The sequence below is a fragment of the Oncorhynchus mykiss genome, chromosome 16 (genome assembly GCF_057628025.1).
Source record: "Oncorhynchus mykiss isolate SJ-2025 chromosome 16, ASM5762802v1, whole genome shotgun sequence".
In the NCBI taxonomy this organism is placed as follows: Eukaryota; Metazoa; Chordata; class Actinopteri; order Salmoniformes; family Salmonidae; genus Oncorhynchus; species Oncorhynchus mykiss.
Window position 1 is genome coordinate 12131492 of NC_143037.1, and position 23509 is coordinate 12155000.

Below are 23509 nucleotides of genomic sequence, written 5' to 3' on the forward strand. Positions count from 1 at the left end.
AGGGAGAGAAAAACGTTACCAAGAGGAGTATACAGAATAGAGAATGCTGGTTCAGAAAAGAGAAGAGGTTAATGGGGATTAAAAGCTAAAAACGATTTTCTAATAATATGTTTGCTCTTTCTTTCTAAATACCTAATGTCCTCTGTAATGACAGGGACCGATGGTGCACCACCGTGGGGCTTGATGGATCAGCCCTACCACCCACTAAGCACACTGTAGAGACAGGGTGCATTTTGTGTATTAGGCTACTGTTCATTTCCCAGTATGCTGGGGCAAAGATGATTCTCATATCCCATTTCGTCTGTGGTTGAGGGGTTCTTATTGAAATGCCTCTGTTAACAATAGGCCTTGTATTGTATGCCCACGGTCTGTGTCCCGTATTGTGTAGTATCATTCACTGGATATCGGTATGGAGTTTCTTTATGTGTGAGAATGAGACTGGAACAGTCTGCCATTAAATCTGTGTTGAAGGCTGGGAGGCATAATATGAGAAATCACCCTGCATGAAATAACACATAAATCAATGGGAGGGGGAGGGGGAGGTGGTGTATTTGTTTTATGTTATGGTCTCACCCAAACAACCCAAGCATAAACACACAGAAATATTAGTTATATCTTTCTCATACAAACAGACACACACCTATACTTGTTGTGCTTTCAAATCGCAAACACACACAGACACATCCCTGCTGTGTGCTGTAATCTTCAGCGTGTGATTAGTGCTCTGAGCAGAGTCTTCAGTCTTCTCTGGTTCGTGTTTATTATTGTGTTTCCATGGGATATTTACAACGTCATTCCGATATAAAATACCCAAACCTGAAAACCCAGCCCCCATCCAACATAACAAACAGTCACACACACACACACATATGCACGCACACACATACTGATCCCTGGGACTAGGAGTGTTGAATTAATTCAAGCTTCGGGCCCTCTGAAGGAAAGGACACAAGGAGATACGGAGAGAAGATGAGGAGACAAGTAGAGGAAACTGTGTTGTTTTTAATCCGCATATTTCATATTTCAACACGTGACATTCATGAACACCAACATAAACACATCAGGAGGCTTGACCTCAGTGGCATGCTACAGCAGGGGGCGTCCTAAATAGCCCCTTATTCCCTTGGGCACTAGATGGCTCTGGCCAAAAGTTGTGCCCTACACAGGGAATAGGATACCAAATCAGATTAGATCTGTCATGAAAGTCCCAGGTTCCGTTGAGAAGAGAGGAAGTGTTCTGCCTATAGCAGTGCTAGGTAGAGCATAAAATATAATGTCTAGACTGTACAGAGTTGCAATCGGTATAGTAATATACAATGAGCGTATTTCTATGTTGTTGACTCAGAAGTTAAGAGTGTCGTGGAACTGTAGGATACATAATGAGGCAGTTATCTAGTTAGTGATCCGATCCCTTTAACCATCTAGTTTGTGATCAAACCATCCCTGTAAATCCAGCCGATCTGGTTAGTTGATATCAGGTTTGACCTCTCTGACAAACCGAGGATTGCTCACAACCACCAGTCACTGACATGCAGTAGGTACTGAAGAAGAAAAAACATAATCAAGGTCACACACTCACTGGTTTTCTGTCCCAGGGGAGTTGGATCTGTACAGGTGGGAACCCCTTTATGTCTGTCTCCACGGCAACGAAGCACATCCCTTCCTGCCGAGGTGAAGGGTCAGATTCCGAAGAGTTCAGAGGTTCACTGTTTTTTAAACATTTTGGGGCGTTGGGGAGGGCGGGGGCTGGGTGAAACTAGGATTAGGGTCTTGCATGTCGAGCTGAGCATAGGCAGGGGACAGGTATGGGAGGGAGATAGGGTCAGGGGTCAGTCGTGGATGACAATGGGTCCCCTCATCCGGAGGCTGGGGTGGGGGTGTGGAAGGGCGAGGAGCGGCCCCTGTGGTGGTGCCTGGGATGCCCTGCGCAGGGTGATCTGCTCACAGGGCTGTCGACAGGCGCGCCTCAGCTGGGACCGAGACAGCAGCCGCCTGACCCTCCTGGAGAGACAGGACACGACATCAGGTGGACTGGACATGACATCAGAGGGGAACTCAACAGAACATTAGAACACTGTTAACACATTGGGATAGACAGAGAGAGAAATGAAGTAAAGGGCTGTTGTTCGAGGGAGTCGATTACTGCAGCAGCATCTCTCACACACTCTCACTCACTCAGTCACTCACTCACTCACTCAGTCACTCACTCACTCACTCACTCACTCACTCACTCACTCACTCACTTAGGGTTGTTTATCATTTCTCTGAACAGAAAAACATATCAATTACCTCCAGTACAACGCTGGGATTGAATTAGTGCAGGCTAATATAGACACTGTGTGTGAGAGTGTACCACAGGAGGTTGGTGGCACTTTAATTGGGGTGGATGGGCTTGTGGTAATGGCTAGAGCGGAATGAGTGGAATGGTGCTCAAATACGTCACATGGTTTCATTGTGCTTGATGCCATTCCATTTGCTCCGTTCCAGCCGTTACTGTGAGCCGTCCTGCCCTCAGCAGCCTCATGTGGCGTGTACGTGCATATTGTGTTGTTTAGGCCATTGTGTTTTACCGCATCAAGAAAAGAGAGAGAGGGAGATGGAGAGAGAGAGAGAGATGGGTCCTGAGGGCTGTCCTGTGAATGACTGAGTGTTTATTATAAAGAGTGATGACTGTAATAGAGCTTCTCTGTGTGATATAATCTGTAATATTGATCACTCCATCTAGTGGGGCAGGACCAGTCACAGAGTCATGGGAAATGTATGAGTGTGAAAGGACCTTTTGCTGAATGTATTATTTCATAGTCTCGGAAGTCCCAGACCAGGGAAACAGCACGAGGTCTGTGGAACATGGTGGATTTTCTCGGTTACTTCGAAAAGGAATATTTTTTTGGGCGGGCTTAAAATGTGAGCAGGAATTGTGCTCAAAAATGATCTCGGTAACATGACAGAGGCGGACCCAAGGCCCGACGCAGATAGCTAGGCTAATTATAGTGGTTGTAAGCTTGTAACACTATGGTTAGCTGTCATGGCGCAAACTACTCACTTGAGAAATACACTAATTGAAAACATTATCCGCGAGCTCCATCTAGCTAGCTACCAATTTTGCGTCCGGCGGGGATGTTTACGCCAGGGCCCTAACGCATAAGGCTCGGGACAGATTTTTACCAGTCCATTTCCCGCCTAGCCCAACCTATGCTTCTACCTGTGCATGCGTATAGGTCGGAACATTATTCATGGACACTAATCTCTACCTGCTAAGAAACACACACACACACACACACACACACACACACACACACACACACACACACACACACACAGCCGTGGGAAGTAGTTTTGGGGTGCTGCGTTTTAATATTTGTAGATTATTTTGCCCGCACTACAGACACTGTAGGTCTGCTAATACAGCACTATTAAAGGCTCATTGCACTCATTTTGTGAAAATATTTACTTGGGGAAAATTGGTATTTATTATTATTTGTATGTATTTTTTCTTTTTCAGGGGGTGCACCCCTACTTCTCACAGCTATGGTCACACACCACCAGCCTGACCTCTATCTGAGCTCTGATTGGTTCTAATAAAGAATAGAGCATCTACATCATCTGTCGTTAGTGTCAGTCAGCCAAACAGATGAGACACATTAGCATATTCTATTCCTGTGATTCTGGGAAGATGAAGTCTCCTGACACACACACACACACACACACACACACACACACACACACGGATGTAAGTGGATGCTCCAGTAATGCAGTAATGATATTTCCACTGAAACCTGGTCAATCTCAGACAGTTAGTCTGAAATAACCCTTCATCCCGGGAAGCCGGGGGGTGATGCGGGTGGCAATGGTTCATGGACACAGTGAGTGTGTGTATGTTTGTGTGTGAGTGCATTATCAAGTTGACTGGACTGTACGCTGCACAAGTGAGAAAACAGACTCCACAGGTAACCCAGGTCATGTGTGTGTGTGCATGTGTGTGTGTGTGTGTGTGTGTGTGTGTGTGTGTGTGTGTGTGTGTGTGTGTGTGTGTGCGGGGTGGGGGGGCTTACCGTGAACAGTTGTGTAAGGGCTGCAGCACTGAAATGAGACAAGCAGCCAGTCACTGACAGGAAGGGAAGCACACGCCGACCCACGATGCAACAGGGCACAAGAGGTCAGGGGTCAGGGTCTGTATTCCCAAAAGCGTCTCAGAGCAGGAGTGATAGAGCAGGATTTTATGGAACTGATCCTGGATCAGCACTTCTACTCTGAGACACTTATTGAATACAGACCCAGGTGTTGTGCACATTAAGAGTCATTACATCATGTGAGTGTGTTTTGTATGAGATGAGATTATTTGGTTACCTGTGGAGTCCCATTCATCAGCTTGACAGTGGCCTCAGTCTCAATCCTGTTTACAACCCTGCAGTTGTCTCCTTGTTAGTCCCCTATAAAATATGTTCAACTAACCCTTACCCTAGCAAGTTGTTGCATAGCAAAACTATATCTAAAGACTAATTGGCCCAGTTTGCTCACTCAACTCCTGATGAATCTCAACCCACAGCAGTGATCTGCTTATTAATTACATTTCTACACGCTGATCTCTAGAATTCTATTTCTGTGCTTGGTGAGTCAGGGTTGTCGAAGCTTGTTAGGACACAGCTGCTTCAGCCCAGTCAGCTGTCAGTCACAAGCATAATAAGCCATCACTCTCCAATCACACGCAAGACGGTCTCACGCATCATCAAGCCAGTTGCCAATCAAAGGCCACCCCTACCTGGTCTCCCGGGAGACAAAGAAGAAGCTGTCATCGGGGGCATCGATCAAGTTTGGGCGTCTCTTCCTAATCATGACTCCGCCCCTAGCACTGCCCCTGGTCCCCCCGCCTCCACTGCTACGGCCGTTCTGCTGGGAAGAGCCAATCACAAACAATTACTCCAGAACGAGAAAATCAAATACGAGCACCTCATGATTATCCAATAAAAAAAACTGCCATGCTTAATGATGTAATATTGTAGAGTCAACCTTAAATGTCTGTATTTGAAGTCTATGGTTGGTCTACGGGCAGATTGGTATATTGTGATGTGGTCAGCTGACATGTTAAACACCTATCCTGGCGATTTGAGATCTATCATGCGTCTACAATGTTGTCAGGCAGGAACACCACATTTAAAGTCCTGTGTTTAGTAAAATAAACTGTTACTCACCACTGGTACCGTTGTCTGGCCTGGGTTTTCTACAGAAGGACACAGGAGACAACATGATAGAGATTAGTTGGAGTGTGTGTGATTGTAGGTGTGTGTGCAAGTGTGTGTGTGTGTGTGTACCTGGGCGTTTCTCTGGCTCGGCTCTGGTGTGGTGGTGGAAGCTGCGTTTACCCAGAAGGCCATGGGGACCGTGAGGGAGAGAAGAGAGGAGGCGGCGAGGGGGAGGGGCTTGCAGGCCAAGGGTTCGGTGAGAACGGGGGGCGTGTATCGCGGGGCGGGACTCTGGAACACATAGCATCACATGTTTGACCACCCATATTACTCAGTTTTTTTCTATTTGTTGTCATAAGAGAATGTCATTCCTTGGAGACTACTCTTATGTCATACAAACACGTATTTGCTCCATTGTTTAGGCATTGCGTGTGTTACCCAGGAACTGCAGGACGCTGGTCAGGGTGCTCCTCTGGGTGGTCCGGATTCTGGGCGGTCGCCCGACTTGCCCCTCCGACAGCCGCAACATATCTAGACCAATCACCACACAGCAGCTCTACTACTGACCAATCACCAAACAGCGCCAGTGACAGACAAAGCAGCTGTACTATGTCATTCAGTCAAGAATACGGAGAATGTTTCAGACAGAGAAAAGATATGAACATTGCTTCATCTACTGGTGCCTGTGGCATGCTGTGTAGTTGTTTTGAATTGGTGAACCTCTAATGCAGAATGTATCTGAAAGCTCTGAAACTAACTGTTACCAACTAATAGTAACTGCTAATAAAACTGTAAATACCTGCAGTATGAGTTGAAAGCAGTTTGAAAGTGAAACACTGTGTTAGATGACTTACTGTAGGAGGTGGTTATGGGTAGATGTAGCAGCAGTTAGATGACTTACTGTATGAGGTGGTTATGGGTAGATGTAGCAGCAGTTAGATGACCTACTGTATGAGGTGGTTATGGGTAGATGTAGCAGCAGTTAGACGACTTACTGTATGAGGTGGTTATGGGTAGATGTAGCAGCAGTTAGATGACTTACTGTATGAGGTGGTTATGGGTAGATGTAGCAGCAGTTAGATGACTTACTGTATGAGGTGGTTATGGGTAGATGTAGCAGCAGTGTGTTAGATAACTTACTGTATGAGGTGGTTATGGGTAGATGTAGCAGCAGTGTGTTAGATGACTTACTGTAGGAGGTGGTTATGGGTAGATGTAGCAGCAGTGTGTTAGATAACTTACTGTATGAGGTGGTTATGGGTAGATGTAGCAGCAGTGTGTTAGATGACTTACTGTATGAGGTGGTTATGGGTAGATGTAGCAGCAGTTAGACGACTTACTGTATGAGGTGGTTGTGGGTAGATGTAGCAGCAGTGTGTTAGATAACTTACTGTATGAGGTGGTTATGGGTAGATGTAAGAGCAGTGTTAGATGACTTACTGTATGAGGTGGTTATGGGTAGATGTAACAGCAGTGTTAGATGACTTACTGTGTGAGGTGGTTATGGGTAGATGTAGCAGCAGTTAGATGACTTACTGTATGAGGTGGTTATGGGTAGATGTAGCAGCAGTTTTAGATGACTTACTGTATGAGGTGGTTATGGGTAGATGTAGCAGCAGTTAGATGACTTACTGTATGAGGTAGTTATGGGTAGATGTAACAGCAGTGTGTTAGATGACTTACTGTGTGAGGTGGTTATGGGTAGATGTAGCAGCAGTTAGATGACTTACTGTATGAGGTGGTTATGGGTAGATGTAGCAGCAGTGTTAGATGACTTACTGTGTGAGGTGGTTATGGGTAGATGTAGCAGCAGTTAGATGACTTACTGTATGAGGTGGTTATGGGTAGATGTAGCAGCAGTGTTAGATGACTTACTGTATGAGGTGGTTATGGGTAGATGTAGCAGCAGTTAGATGACTTACTGTATGAGGTAGTTATGGGTAGATGTAACAGCAGTGTGTTAGATGACTTACTGTATGAGGTGGTTATCGGTAGATGTAGCAGCAGTTAGATGACTTACTGTATGAGGTGGTTGTGGGTAGATGTAGCAGCAGTTAGATGACTTACTGTATGAGGTGGTTATGGGTAGATGTAGCAGCAGTTAGATGACTTACTGTATGAGGTGGTTATGGGTAGATGTAGCAGCAGTGTGTTAGATTACTTACTGTAGGAGGTAGTTATGGGTAGATGTAACAGCAGTGTGTTAGATGACTTACTGTATGAGGTGGTTATCGGTAGATGTAGCAGCAGTTAGATGACTTACTGTATGAGGTGGTTATGGGTAGATGTAGCAGCAGTTAGATGACTTACTGTATGAGGTAGTTATGGGTAGATGTAACAGCAGTGTGTTAGATGACTTACTGTATGAGGTGGTTATCGGTAGATGTAGCAGCAGTTAGATGACTTACTGTATGAGGTGGTTATGGGTAGATGTAGCAGCAGTTAGATGACTTACTGTATGAGGTGGTTATGGGTAGATGTAAGAGCAGTGTGTTAGATTACTTACTGTATGAGGTGGTTATGGGTAGATGTAGCAGCAGTTAGACGACTTACTGTATGAGGTGGTTATGGGTAGATGTAGCAGCAGTGTTAGATTACTTACTGTATGAGGTAGTTATGGGTAGATGTAGCAGCAGTTAGACGACTTACTGTATGAGGTGGTTATGGGTAGATGTAGCAGCAGTGTTAGATTACTTACTGTATGAGGTAGTTATGAGTAGATGTAGCAGCAGTTAGATGACTTACTGTATGAGGTGGTTATGGGTAGATGTAGCAGCAGTTAGATGACTTACTGTATGAGGTGGTTGTGGGTAGATGTAGCAGCAGTGTGTTAGATTACTTACTGTATGAGGTGGTTAAGGGTAGATGTAACAGCAGTGTTAGATGACTTACTGTAGGAGGTGGTTATGGGTAGATGTAGCAGCAATGTTAGATGACTTACTGTAGGAGGTGGTTATGGGTAGATGTAGCAGCAGAGCTCACACACTAAATTTATAAGCGTAACCCTTACAACATGCACACGGTGAGGGTGTGACTGGGGTGTGATGGAAGCAGGCAGAGAAGGGTGGAGTCCATGCTGCAGTAGGGGCGGGGCTTGTCTGGTCCTCTGACCAATCGGTGAGTGTGGTGGCGTGATGACAGGTACACAGACAAATGAAGCACAAGGACTCAGAGAGGATGGTTTCAGCTGTGACTTTATTACAGTTACCACTGTCACATTCACAGAGAGAGGGATGGAGAGAGGAAGAGAGCGAGACGGAGAAAGATGAGAAGAATGGAGAGAGGAAGAGACGAAGAGAGGGAATGGGAGAGATGAAGAGCAAGAGACAGAGATAAATACAAGGTAGGAGAAATAGAGAGCAATAGAAGTGAGTCCATATGACTGGAACAGAGGAACATCCTGATATGGGCATGTGAGAGTGGCTTACAGGACGGAATGGGAGCATGTGTGGGGGTCGGCTTGGCAAGACAGAAACAGGAAATAAAAAAAAACGAGCTTAAAAACTCAAAGAAAAGCTGAGAATAGAAGGCTGTGGTCATTTTCATAAAGACACTACTGCCTGAACTCACCCATTTACATTCCTCCCTCCCTCCTTGTCATCAGATGAGCTCTAATGAAACTTATCTCAAATCAATCACGCCGACCACTCGTCTCTCATACACACAATTCCTTGCAGAAAAAGCACACCAAGGCTCATCAATGTAACATGCACTGTGCTGTGCAAAATAGAGCTTCTCTTAGTAAAATATGTCTCCTCCACTTCTAACTAACCTTAGCAAATATACGCTGACATTCTGCAACTATCATCTACTCTGGCCCGGAGAATAGGGAGAGCTTCCATTATGTGTGTTTGTGCATGGGTGAGCATGTGTAGGACTTGTGTGCAGGGCATGCATGTGTACAAAAGGACCCGTTCTGAGAAATGTTTGGAGATGAGTGTGTGCACGTATGGATTTCAAACGGCTCTAACGGCTGTTCAGTTGATATCGACAAAAACGAACCAAAAACAGACCTAGACAGACGGATGAACAGATGGTGAAACTCAAAAGTCATGAGGACCGCCAGTCTTTATTGGAAACGGGGGGAAATACAAAAAACAGAATAATAATATAATACAATATAACAAAAACAGAGAGAGAAACAGACAGAGGGTGGGAGGAGAGGGGGTGAAAGGGGGGCGTCAAGGTGAAGGAGGGGGCGGTGTGTGTGTGTCCGTGTGTGTGTGTGTGTGTGTGTGTGTGGAGGCAGAAGTTAGGAATTGAAGGAGCTCTTACACGCAGCCTTTATGGCGCCACAGTTAATGGGCACAAAGGGGCGCCGCGCAGCGCGTCGCAGTCTGATGATGTCGCGGCACATGTGGCGTGCCAGCTTGGTGAGGCGGGTTGCCTGCAGCAGGAAGGCCTGCTTTGTCTTCGTGGAGGACTTGGGGCTGCCGCTGTTTCGCACCGGCACCATGTGACTGGACTGGCGGGGGCCGTGGCCACGCGACCGAGGCTCCTAGAGGGAGAGAGTGCCAACATGAGTACCTGTTCTGTATGACGGAGAAAAACAACTGTCCTACATTATATATTTATCAGAATGTTCAGTAACATTGATTCAGCAGAATAAGCCCCTGGGGTACAGTAGTTAAAGGTGAGGTCTTACGTTGGGCACAGGGCTGGGTGGGGTCTTCTCCTCGGGCCCCTCCGCTCTGCTTGGCATCTTAAGGCCACCGTACTTCTTCCAGTACATCCAGCACGACACACACAGGCGACACTGCATGTTGGGTGGCCCCCACGAATACCACTGGGCTGATTGCGTCGCTGTACACACACACATTCTGCATGTTAGGACTCATACACCTCATCAAAGCATAATCAATAAACATTATCAATATCTAACAGTTGATCGATAAGTCATCCTCTTAAACACTCTGAGTGTTTAAGGTGAGGGATGGAGAGCTGGATGGATGAAGGACTACTTACAGTAGCAGCTCTCGCAGGCTCGTCCTCCCCCCGCTGCATGGTAGGCTCCAGGCCCCGCCCCATTCACCGTCGCCATCTTCCCATTGGTCACTGAGATCTGGTTAGGGTTGGGCTTATTGCTGCGAAACAAGAGGGAGGTAGATACACAACAACTCTTCAACATGAATCCTCTAATGCTGAAGACACACTGTCTATGGACATGATTGTGCACCAACACTCACACACAAACACTTAGACAGACACTCAATCAATAAAACACACACACACACACACACACTTACTATGTGGGGATGTAAACCTGCTTCAGTTTGCTTTCTGCTTCTGCTGCCTTCAGTCTCTTCTGCTCAAAGAGAAAGACAGAGAGGAGGGTTAGACTACTAGCCAATAAGACCAGAGGACTGTTTGGCACTGGATGCTGCGGTGTGGCTAACAGCTAGGTTAGCTAGGTTAGCTAGGTTTGCTAGCTAGCTAGCAGGAGTGGGTTAGAGATACAGAGACTGACCTGCTGTACGTATCGGTCTGTTGTCTTCCACATGTAATAATACTCTATTATACTGGTCAGAGACTTCCACGGTAGCTAAAGAGAAGGAAAAAGAGAGAGATAGTATTAACGTATATGTTTTTTTATGTCTGTGTCAGATCCCTCATGGATATTGATGAGCAGGCCGACCAGGGTTATTCTGAAACCTACTCAGACGCAAACACACACACAAATAAGATGGCGCCATACTGTATGGCTGCCATCTTGCGAGCTCCAACCCAACTTTGCTATTTAGTGATTATTTTAGCATTTATCCGTACTTTTTTTTTGCACAAAATGACTGACAAGAACGTTTGAACATCAGATCGGCAGTTACTAACCTAATTCCGGCATCAACTTAGACTCATCTGCTCGTTGTATAATTCTGACCCAATTTTCCCGGCTATCCAAGAGGAAATGCCGGCGACAAAGAAGCAGGAGAGGGGAGCTAGTCTCTTAATAATAAGATGGGTGTTCTCCGATCGCAGATTTTCTACCAACAGGACTCTAGAAACTGCAATATTCTCTGCTTTTCTGAAACGTGGCTTTCGGACAAGATAATCCCCTGTGGCTATCCAAATCAAAGTATTCCCCATTCACTGAGCAGACAGGACATTGGATTCAGGGAAGTTAAGAGGGGGAGGGGTATTCCTCTTCATCAACAACAAATGGTGTGCTGAACTCTCGACCCATTGTTCACCCGTCTTGGAATACCTGATGGTCAAATGTCAACCTTTTATCTCCCAAGAGTTTTCAGCTGTTATTGTGACTGCTGTATATATATACACATATATACACGCACACATATATTCCAGCTCAGGACAAGAAAAAGAAGCAGGCACTTAACAAACTGTACGAGGCTATAAACAAGCAGAAAACCATGCGGATGACACACAGCTGTACATTTCAATGAAACATGGTGAAGCCCCAAAATTGCCCTCGCTAGAAGCCTGTGTTTCAGACATAAGGAAGTGGATGGCTGCAAACTTTCTACTTTTAAACTCGGACAAAACAGAGATGCTTGTTCTGGGTCCCAAGAAACAAAAAGATATTCTGTTGAATCTGACAATTAATCTTAATGGTTGTACAATCGTCTCAAATAAAACTGTGAAGGACCTCGGCGTTACTCTGGACCCTGATCTTTCTTTTGACGAACATATCAAGACTGTTTCAAGGACAGCTTTTTTCCATCTACGTAACATTGCAAAAATCTGAAGCTTTCTGTCCAAAAATGATGCAGAAAAATTTATCCATGCTTTTGTTACTTCTAGGTTAGACTACTGCAATGCTAATGCTAATAAACTTTAGTTAGTGCTAAATACGGCTGCTAGAATCCTGACTAGAACCAAAAACAAATATCATATTACTCCAGTGCTAGCTTCCCTACACTGGCTTCCTGTCAAGGCAAGGGCTGATTTCAAGGTTTTACTGCTAACCTACAAAGCATTACATGGGCTTGCTCCTACCTACAGTGCCTTGCGAAAGTATTCGGCCCCCTTGAACTTTGCGACCTTTTGCCACATTTCAGGCTTCAAACATAAAGATATAAAACTGTATTTTTTTGTGAAGAATCAACAACAAGTGGGACACAATCATGAAGTGGAACGATATTTATTGGATATTTCAAACTTTTTTAACAAATCAAAAACTGAAAAATTGGGCGTGCAAAATTATTCAGCCCCTTTACTTTCAGTGCAGCAAACTCTCTCCAGAAGTTCAGTGAGGATCTCTGAATGATCCAATGTTGACCTAAATGACTAATGATGATAAATACAATCCACCTGTGTGTAATCAAGTCTCCGTCTAAATGCACCTGCACTGTGATAGTCTCAGAGGTCCGTTAAAAGCGCAGAGAGCATCATGAAGAACAAGGAACACACCAGGCAGGTCCGAGATACTGTTGTGAAGAAGTTTAAAGCCGGATTTGGATACAAAAAGATTTCCCAAGCTTTATACATCCCAAGGAGCACTGTGCATGCATTAATATTTAAATGGAAGTAGTATCAGACCACTGCAAATCTACCAAGACCTGGCCGTCCCTCTAAACTTTCAGCTCATACAAGGAGAAGACTGATCAGAGATGCAGCCAAGAGGCCCATGATCACTCTGGATGAACTGCAGAAATCTACAGCTGAGGTGGGAGACTCTGTCCATAGGACAACAATCAGTCGTAAATTGCACAAATCTGGCCTTTATGGAAGAGTGGCAAGAAGAAAGCCATTTCTTAAAGATATCCATAAAAAGTGTAGTTTAAAGTTTGCCACAAGCCACCTGGGAGACACACCAAACATGTGGAAGAAGGTGCTCTGGTCAGATGAAACCAAAATTGAACTTTTGGCAACAATGCAAAACGTTATGTTTGGCGTAAAAGCAACACAGCTGAACACACCATCCCCACTGTCAAACATGGTGGTGGCAGCATCATGGTTTGGGCCTGCTTTTCTTCAGCAGGGACAGGGAAGATGGTTAAAATTGATGGGAAGATGGATGGAGCCAAATATAGGACCATTCTGGAAGAATGAGAAGAAGAATCTGGAATTCTTCCATCTGGAAGAACCTGATGGAGTCTGCAAAAGACCTGAGACTGGGACGGAGATTTGTCTTCCAACAAGACAATGATCCAAAACATAAAGCAAAATCTACAATGGAATGGTTAAAAAATAAATATATCCAGGTGTTAGAATGGCCAAGTCAAAGTCCAGACCTGAATCCAATCGAGAATCTGTGGAAAGAACTGAAAACTGTTGTTCACAAATGCTCTCCATCCAACCTCATTGAGCTCGAGCTGTTTTGCAAGGAGGAATGGAGAAAAAAATTCAGTCTCTCGATGTGCAAAACTGATAGAGACATACCCCAAGCGACTTACAGCTGTAATCGCAGCAAAAGGTGGCGCTACAAAGTATTAACTTAAGGGGGCTGAATAATTTTGCACGCCAATTTTTCAGTTTTTGATTTGTTAAAAAAGTTTGAAATATCCAATAAATGTCGTTCCACTTCATGATTGTGTCCCACTTGTTGTTGATTCTTCACAAAAAAAGACAGTTTTCTATCTTTATGTTTGAAGCCGGAAATGTGGCAAAAGGTCGCAAAGTTCAAGGGGGCCGAATACTTTCGCAAGGCACTGTATCTCTCTGATTTGGTCCTGCCGTACATACCTACACGTACGCTACAGTCACAAGACGCAGGCCTCCTAATTGTCCCTAGAATTTCTAAGCAAACAGCTGGAGGCAGGGCTTTCTCCTATAGAGCTCAATTTTTATGGAATGGTCTGCCTACCAATAAAAGAGACGCAGACTCGGTCTCAACCTTTAAGTCTTTACTGAAGACTCATCTCTTCAGTGGGTCATATGATTGAGTGTAGTCTGGACCAGGAGTGTGAAGGTGAACGGAAAGGCTCTGGAGCAACGAACCGCCCTTGCTGTCTCTGCCTGGCCGGTTCCCCTCTTTCCACTGGGATTCTCTGCCTCTAACCCTATTACAGGGGCTGAGTCACTGGCTTACTGGTGCTCTTTCATGCCGTCCCTAGGAGGGGTGCGTCACTTGAGTGGGCTGAGTCACTGATGTGATCTTCCTGTCTGGGTTGGCGCCCACCCCTTGGGTTGTGCCGTGGCAGAGATCTTTGTGGGCTATACTCGGCCTTGTCTCAGGATGGTAAGTTGGTGGTTGAAGATATCCCTCTAGTGGTGTGGGGGCTGTGCTTTGGCAAAGTGGGTGGGGTTATATCCTTCCTGTTTGGCCCTGTCCGGGGGTATCATCGGATGGGGCCACATTGTCTCCTGACCCCTCCTGTCTCAGCCTCCAGTATTTATGCTGCAGTAGCTTATGCGTCGAGGGGCTAGGGTCAGTTTGTTATATCTGGAGTACTTCTCCTGTCTTATCCGGTGTCCTGTGTGAATTTAAGTATGCTCTCTCTAATTCTCTCTTTCTCTGAGGACCTGAGCCCTAGGACCATGCCTCAGGACTACCTGGCATGATGACTCCTTGCTGTCCCCAGGCCACCTGGCCGTGCTGCTACTCCCGTTTCAACTGGCCGCGGCTATGGAATCCTGACCTGTTCACCGGTCGTGCTACCTGTCCCAGACCTATTATTTGACCATGCTGGTCATTTATGAACATTTGAACATCTTGGCCATGTTCTGTTATAATCTTCACCCGGCACAGCAAGAAGAGGACTGGCCACCCCTCATATCCTGGTTCCTCTCTAGGTTTCTTCCTAGGTTTTGGCCTTTCTAGGGAGTTTTTCCTAGCCAACATGCTTCAACACCTGCATTGCTTGCTGTTTTGGGTTTTAGGCTGGGTTTCTGTACAGCACTTTGAGATATCAGCTGATGTGCTATATAAATACATTTGATTTTGATTTGGAAGGCTAAAAGAACTGGTCGTCTAGTGCGTTCGGAACAGAGAATAAAGGGGGCAGGTTTCTGGGCATGGAAGGATAGATTCAAGGCATAATGTACAGACAAGGGTATGGTAGGATGTGAGTACAGTGGAGGTAAGCCTAGGCATTGAGTGACGATGACAGAGGTGTTCTCTAGAAGCACCATTTAAGCCAGGTGTGGTCACCGCATGTGTGGGAGGTGGAACAACAGGCATATTGAGCAGGACTGGAGGCTCTACAGTGAAATAAGACAAAGATTACTAACCAAAACAGCAATAGACAAGGCATATTGACATTAGGGAGAGGCATGTGTAGCCGAGTAATCATAGGGTCCAGTGAGTAGCTCGGCGAGCTGGAGGCACGGAGATTCAGACAGCTAGCAGGCCGGGGCTAGCAGCAGGCTAGCAGATGGGCCTCGGGGACGTCGCAACGGGGTGGGCCTGTTGAAACCCCCTCGGACGGTTACGCCGGCAGACCAGTCATGATGGATCGGCAGGGCTCCCTGTCGGCAGCAAAGTGTCCAGGCCAATTGGCAAAAGAGGTATTGAAGCCCAGGAATTCTTGATAGATCTATTCGGCTAGCCGGGAGATGGGCATAGATTCGAGGCTAGCTCCAGGCTAACTGGTGCTTGCTTCGGGACAGAGAAGTTAGCCAGGAGTAGCCACTCGGATAATAGCTAGCTAACTGCAATGATCCGGAGTAAAGGTTCAGAGCTTGCGGTAGGAATCTGGAGATATGGTGGAGGAAAGCAGTCCGATATGCTCTGGGTTGATGTTGCGCTGTGCAGGTTGGCAGGACTTGACCTGGCTGAAGCTGGCAGATGTCCCAGTTAACGGTGATGGCTAACTAGCAGTGGCTAACTGACTACTAGCTGACTAGCTTGAACGGGGTTACGGTTCTAAAGTATATAAAAATAGCAGATCCATATAGCATTGGGTGAGGCAGGTTGCAGGAGAGTATGTTCAGTCCGTAGATCGAATTTTTTTAAATAAAAAAATATATACGAAGAAAGAAATTATATATACAGTTGAAGTCAGAAGTTTACATACACTTAGGTTGGATTCATTAAAACTTGTTTTTCAACCACTCCAAAAATGTATTGTTGTTAACAAACTATAGTTTTGGCAAGTCGGTTAGGACATCTACTTTGTGCATGACACAAGTCATTTTTCCAACAATTGTTTACAGACAGATTATTTAACTTATAACTCATTGTATCACAATTCCAGTGGGTAAGAAGTTTGCATACACCAAGTTGACTGTGCCTTTAAACAGCTCGGAAAATTCCAGAAAATTATGTCATGGCTTTAGAAGCTTCTGATAGGCTAATTGACATAATTTGAGGCAATTGGAGGTGTACCTGTGGATGTATTTCAAGGCATACCTTCTAACTCAGTGCCTCTTTGCTTGACATCATGGGAATTTCTAAAGAAATCAGCCAAACCCTCCACAAGGCACCAAAATTGTAGACCTCCACAAGTATGGTTCATCCTTGGGAGCAATTTCCAAACGTTCATCTGTACAAACAATAGTACGCAAGTATAAACACCATGAGACCATGCAGCCGTCATACCGCTCAGGAAGGAGATGCGTTCTGTCTCCTAGAGATGAACATACTTTGGTGCAAAAAGTGCAAATCAATCCCAGAACAACAGCAAAGGACCTTGTGAAGATGCTGGCGGAAACAGGAACAAAAGTATCTATATCCACATAACCTGAAAGGCCGCTCAGGAAGGAAGAAGCCACTGCTCCAAAACCGCCATAAAAAAGACAGACTACGGTTTGCAACTGCACATGGGGACAAACATTTTACTTTTTGGAGAAATGTCCTCTGGTCTGATGAAACAAAAATAGAACTGTTTGACCATAATGACCATCGTTGTGTATGGAGGAAAAAGGGGGATGCTTGCAAGCCGAAGAACACCATCCCAACCGTGAAGCACGGGGGTGGCAGCATCATGTTGTGGGGGTGCTTTGCTGCAGGAGGGACTGGTGCACTTCACAAAATAGATGGCTTCATGAGGTAGGAAAATTATATGGATATATTGAAGCAACATCTCAAGACATCAGTCAGGAAGTTAAAGCTTGGTCACAAATGGGTTTTCCAAATGGACAATGACCCCAAGCATACTTCCAAAGTTTTGACAAAATGGCTTAAGGACAACAGAGTCAAGGTATTGGAGTGGCCATCATAAAGCCCTGACCTCAATCCTATAGAAATTTGTGGGCAGAACTGAAAAGGCGTGTGCGAGCAAGGAGGCCTACAAACCTGACTCAGTTACACCAGCTCTGTCAGGAGGGATGGGCCAAAATTCAAAACTTGTTGTGGGAAGCTTGTGGAAGGCTACCCGAAAGGTTTGACCCAAGTTAAACAATTTAAAGGCAATGCTACCAAATACTAATTTAGAGCATGTAAACTTCTGACCCACTGGGAATGTGATGAAAGCTGAAATGAATCGTTCTCTCTACTATTATTCTAACATTTCACATTCTTAAAATTAAGTGGTGATCCTAACTGACCTAAGACAGACAGGGAACTTTTACCAGGATTTTATGTCAGGAATTGTGAAAAACAGGTTAAATGTATTTGGCTAAGGTGTATGTAAACTTTCAACTTCAACTGTACAAGGGACGGGACAAGACAATTGAAACATCCCACTGCTATGCCATCTTGGATTACCAAGTACTTGGCAGTCTGGTGAAGTACACTTCCAAGCAAGGGCTTTGGAATGGAGATGCAATATGGCAGTCGTGCCAACATATCTCATCAGCCACATTGTGGTTGAAAACATTTTTGGGGGATGCGATGGATCATTGGGGATCATTCAATATTCCCTTTCTTTTGTTGTTCAGTGAAATCCTCCCATATGAAGAGTCAACTCATTTAATTAAAGTTCAATTCGTAACTAAATCGTTTTAAAAATTTCTATTGGAAGGATTTTATAATTTTATGATGAGGTAAAAGGTTTATGTTTGTCACGCCCTGACCTTAGAGAGCCGTTTTATTTCTCTATTTGGAGCGGGTCAATAAGCTTCAAGGTCAGGGTGTGATGTGGGGTGGGCATTCTATGTTTTGTTTTTCTATGATTTTGTATTTCTATGGTTTGGCCAGGTATGGTTCTCAATCAGGGACAGCTGTCTATCGTTGTCTCTGATTGGGAACCATACTTAGGTAAGCCCTTTCCCTCCTTTCAGTGTGGGAAGTTCTTTGTTTTTGGCACATGGCCCTTAAGCTTCACGGTTGTTTTGTATTGTTTATTGTTTTTGTCGGCGTCATCCTAAATAAAAGGAATATGTACGCTCGCTGCGCTTTGGTCCTCTTCATTCCACGGCCGTGACAATGTTTAGGTCTCCAAATGATATGGTAAATATATCCTATGCAAAATACATTTAAATGGTATTAATATTAATTTGCATGTATTTCCGTTAAATCCCATATATTCCCGTTAATTCCCATGGAAAGTTTCCACCTCTGAATATTCCCCAAAATGTGCAACCCTACCTCTGCCACACTGACCCTCAACACATGGGCCCCACAGGGGTGTGTGCTTAGTCCCCTCCGGTAGTCCCTGTTCACCCACGACTGCATGGCCATGCACGACTCAAACATCAACATCAAGTCTGCTGACGACACGACGGTGGTAGGCCTGATCACCGGCGACGATGAGACAGCCTACAGGAAGGTCAGTGACCTGGCAGTGTGTACATATCGTAAGAGTGGGGGTGTTAACCCCAGTGTCCCAAAAAAAAATCCCAATCTGGCTCTAATACCATCATGGCCACCGAATCATCCCCAGCTTCCAATTGGCTCATTTGTCCCCCCTTCTCTACCCTTTAACTATACCCCAGGTTGTTGCTGTAAAATGAGAATGTATTCTCAGTCAACTTACCTGGTAAAATAAGGATTTAAAAAATAAAGTGTGGTGCCAATACATCAACGTCTCCCTCAACGTCAGCAAGACATAATATCTGATCATCGACTACAGGAAACGGGGAGCAAGCACGCCCCCTATCCACATCAACGGGACTGCAGTGGAGCGGGTCAATAAGCTTCAAGTTCCTCTGTGTCCAAATCACTAAGGCAGCGTTTCCCAAACTCGGTCCTCGGGACCCCAAGGGGAGCACATTTAGTGTTTTGCCCTAACACTACACGGTTGATTAAAAAGATCAAACATTTATTGAATAGTTGATTTGAATCATATGTGTAGCGCTAGGTCAGAAACCAAAACACTGCTTGGGGTCCCGAGGATCGAGTTTGGGAAACCCTGCACTAAGGACTTCAAATGGAACACATACACACAAACAGTCGTGAAGACCCTCAGGAGGTTGAAAAGATCTGGCATGGGCCCTCTAATCCTCAAAAGGTTCTACAGCAGAGGGTGGTGCAGACAGCCCAGTACACCACTGGGGCCGAGCTCCCTGCCATCCAGGAACTCTATACCAGGCGATGTGAAAGGAAAGCCCGGAAAAGACTCCAGCCACCCAAGCCATAGACTATTCTCTCTGTTTCCGCACGGCAGTACCAGAGCAACAAGTCTGACACCAACAGGATCCTGAACAGCTTCTATACCCAAGCCGTAAGACTGCTAAATAGCTAACAGAATGGCTACATGGACTATGTGAGTTCACCCTTGATTGTATTTATTTTTCTCTCCATCACTCCACTATCCCTGTCCCCTAACCCCTATACATATCTACCTCCATCACTCCACTATCCCTGTCCCCTAACCCCTATACATATCTACCTCCATCACTCCACTATCCCTGTCCCCTAACCCCTATACATATCTACCTCCATCACTCCACTATCCCTGTCCCCTAACCCCTATACATATCTACCTCCATCACTCCAGTATCCCTGTCCCCTGACCCCTATACATATCTACCTCCATCACTCCAGTATCCCTGTCCCCTGACCCCTATACATATCTACCTCCATCACTCCAGTATCCCTGTCCCCTGACCCCTATACATATCTACCTCCATCACTCCACTATCCCTGTCCCCTGACCCCTATACATATCTACCTCATCACTCCAGTATCCCTGTCCCCTATACAAATCTACCTCCATCACTCCAGTATCCCTGTCTCCTTCCCCCTATACATATCTACCTCCATCACTCCAGTATCCCTGTCCCCTGACCCCTATACATATCTACCTCCATCACTCCAGTATCCCTGTCACCTTCCCCCTATACATATACCTATATCACTCCACTATCCCTGTCCCCTGACCCCTATACATATCTACCTCCATCCCTCCACTATCCCTGTCCCCTAACCCCTATACATATCTACCTCCATCACTCCAGTATCCCTGTCCCCTGACCCCTATACATATCTACCTCCATCACTCCAGTATCCCTGTCACCTTCCCCCTATACATATACCTATATCACTCCACTATCCCTGTCCCCTGACCCCTATACATATCTACCTCCATCCCTCCAGTATCCCTGTCCCCTAACCCCTATACATATCTACCTCCATCACTCCACTATCCCTGTCCCCTAACCCCTATACATATCTACCTCCATCACTCCAGTATCCCTGTCACCTTCCCCCTATACATATACCTATATCACTCCACTATCCCTGTCCCCTGACCCCTATACATATCTACCTCCATCCCTCCAGTATCCCTGTCCCCTAACCCCTATACATATCTACCTCCATCACTCCACTATCCCTGTCCCCTAACCCCTATACATATCTACCTCCATCACTCCAGTATCCCTGTCCCCTGACCCCTATACATATCTACCTCCATCACTCCAGTATCCCTGTCACCTTCCCCCTATACATATACCTATATCACTCCACTATCCCTGTCCCCTGACCCCTATACATATCTACCTCCATCCCTCCAGTATCCCTGTCCCCTATACAAATCTACCTCCATCACTCCAGTATCCCTGTCACCTTCCCCCTATACATATACCTATATCACTCCACTATCCCTGTCCCCTGACCCCTATACATATCTACCTCCATCCCTCCACTATCCCTGTCCCCTAACCCCTATACATATCTACCTCCATCACTCCAGTATCCCTGTCACCTTCCCCCTATACATATACCTATATCACTCCACTATCCCTGTCCCCTGACCCCTATACATATCTACCTCCATCCCTCCAGTATCCATTCACTCTGTAAATAAGGTATTGGAACTGACCCTGTATATAGCTTCTTACTTTCTCGTGTGTTTTTGTTCTATCATACTTTAGTATTTTATAGTACTACTGGTATTGGTTACTGCACTGTTGGGAATGAGCAAGCAATCAAGGCATTTCACTGTACATGTGCACGTGACATTAAAAACAATGTACACACACACACTGCGACTGTGACTTACGAAGTCTTGTCTTATGTCGTTGAAGTCCTTTCCATATTTTTCCAGAGCCTCTTCAAACATGGCTGCCTCCGAGGCGCTCCACTCCTCCATCTCATCCCGACACAGCACCGGCCCACCGGACGGCACCAACACACTCAACGCACTGGACAGGTCGTAACCATGACGATGCAGCGTGTCCATCGCGTGGAACTACACACGGGGACACACGCAGGCAGATAGAAAGTTAGAGAAGGTTACATCCTTAGACAAACAGTCAAACTCGGGACAATACAAACGTGTGTGTGTGTGTGTGTCTATCACCAGTGTGATGTCTCGTGAGGCGGCGGCTGCACTCGCATGTAGACTGGGCTGTCTGACCGAACTGCTACAGTCCAGCGCCCTGGCAAACGTCCCCACCGCCCTACAAGCACACAGTTTTAATGTCAGGGCTAGAGATCAAGGGTCTTCGGTACGGAAAACGAACCAAGAGGTCAGGGATTAGAGGTTAAAGGTCGTACCGTGCCACCACCAGGAACTGGTCTATCTGTTTGCTGGAGAGAGGACAGTCAGGATCCCATAGCTTCTCTTCTAGCTTTGATTGGTCACGTTCATCTGAGTCACCTACGAAGAGATACAGTCAGTCAATGGGGGTGGGGGGGTTGTGTGTGTGTGTGTGTGTGTGTGTGTGTGTGTGTGTGTGTGTGTGTGTGTGTGTGTGTGTGTGTGTGTGTGTGTGTGTGTGTGTGTGCCTACCCTCCTGTAGCATGTCAGGTACGTCAGCCTGAAAGCGTGGTCCCACTCTGATCTCTCCTTTATCAGCCAACAGTGTCTTCTGGGTAGGGTCGTAGACCAGCGAGTAGAAGAACATATCCTATGGAAAACACATATTTTTACAACACATACACACACACACACAAAGCTGACACATGAGAATGGTATGGGAGGCATTTTATTGGCAGGTGTGAACCTACCAACACCTACACACAACCCCTCTTACCTCTTTGTCCAGGTAGGAGAGAACAGCTTCCGTCTCATTCAACAATGCCACACTACACTTCCCCCTAAAAGAGAGAGACGGGGGGGGGGATGAGCACTGTTGTCTGTGGTACACGGTTTAATGGCTGGGTGAGTGTGCATCCTGGGGTACTGCCTGTTACAGCAGGGGGGATTGTGTGTGTGTGTGTGTGTGTGTGTGGGCTGGCACAATGACTGTATAACTGTGTCACCGACGGTTATGGATGAAGACAGTCATGAAAATAAAATGATCAGTTCCAGGCATTATTGTGAGCCGTCCTCCCCTCAGCAGCCTCCACTGATACGGTGCATTCAGAAAGTATTCAGACCCCTTGACATTTTCCACATTTTGTTAAGTTACAGCATTATTCTAAAATTGATTAAATAGTTTTTCTTCGCAATCAATCTACACACAATGCCCCATAATGACAAAGAAAAAACTGGTTATCAATTTGTCAATTTATATTTAATAAAAATGAAATTAAAACAGAAATCAGTATTCAGACTGACTCAGTACTTTGTTGAAGCATTTTTGGTAGCGATTACAGCCAGTCTTCTTGGGTATGACACTACAAGCTTGGCACACCTGCATTTGGTAAGTTTCTCCCATTCTTCTCTGCAGATCCTCTCAAGCTGTCAGGTGTTGTTATTTTCATGTCTCTCCAGAGATGGTCGATCGGGGTCAAGTCCGGGCTCTGGCTGGGCCACTCAAGGACATTCAGAGACCTGTCCACTCCTGCATTGTCTTGGCTGTGTGCATAGGGTTATTGTTCTGTTGGAAGGTGAACCTGCATCCCACTCTACGATCCTGAACGCTATGGAGAAGGTTTTCATCATGGATCTCTCTGTACTTTGTTCCGTTCATCTTTCCCTCGATCCTGACTAGTCTCCCAGTCCCTGCCACTGAAACACATCCCCACAGCATGATCCAGCTACCACCATGCTTCACCGTAGGGATGGTCCCAGGTTTCCTCCAGACGTGACGCTTAGCATTCATGGCAAAGAGTTCAATCTTGGTTTCATCAGACCAGCTAATCTTCTCATGGTCTGAGAGTCTTTAGGTGCCTTTTGGCAAACTCCAAGCGGGCTGTCATGTGCCTTTTACTGAGGAGT

The 23509-nt window shown here is 45.7% G+C and overlaps 1 protein-coding gene across 4 annotated transcripts in view; it reads right to left on the reverse strand.

The window, feature by feature from the left end:
- Nucleotides 1-984: 984 nt before the first annotated feature.
- Nucleotides 985-23509, reverse strand: part of LOC110491386 (metastasis-associated protein MTA3) — a 33389-nt gene continuing 10864 nt past the window's right edge. Inside the window, exons 5-20 of one of the 4 annotated variants that reach the window (XM_036946172.2) lie at nt 22380-22443; nt 22136-22253; nt 21901-22003; nt 21704-21803; nt 21404-21592; nt 10648-10722; nt 10427-10485; nt 10146-10264; nt 9826-9983; nt 9456-9678; nt 5619-5711; nt 5310-5471; nt 5190-5218; nt 4760-4887; nt 4053-4080; nt 985-2001 (exon numbers count right to left, since the gene is read on the reverse strand). In XM_036946172.2, coding sequence (XP_036802067.1) covers nt 1942-2001; nt 4053-4080; nt 4760-4887; nt 5190-5218; nt 5310-5471; nt 5619-5711; nt 9456-9678; nt 9826-9983; nt 10146-10264; nt 10427-10485; nt 10648-10722; nt 21404-21592; nt 21704-21803; nt 21901-22003; nt 22136-22253; nt 22380-22443 — 1708 coding nt within the window. In that variant the 3' untranslated portion in view covers nt 985-1941. Of the gene's footprint in view, nt 2002-4052; nt 4081-4759; nt 4891-5189; nt 5219-5309; nt 5472-5618; nt 5712-9455; nt 9679-9825; nt 9984-10145; nt 10265-10426; nt 10486-10647; nt 10723-21403; nt 21593-21703; nt 21804-21900; nt 22004-22135; nt 22254-22379; nt 22444-23509 lie in introns of all 4 variants that reach the window. The other 3 variants (XM_036946171.2, XM_036946169.2, XM_036946170.2) reach the window with 3 other exon arrangements.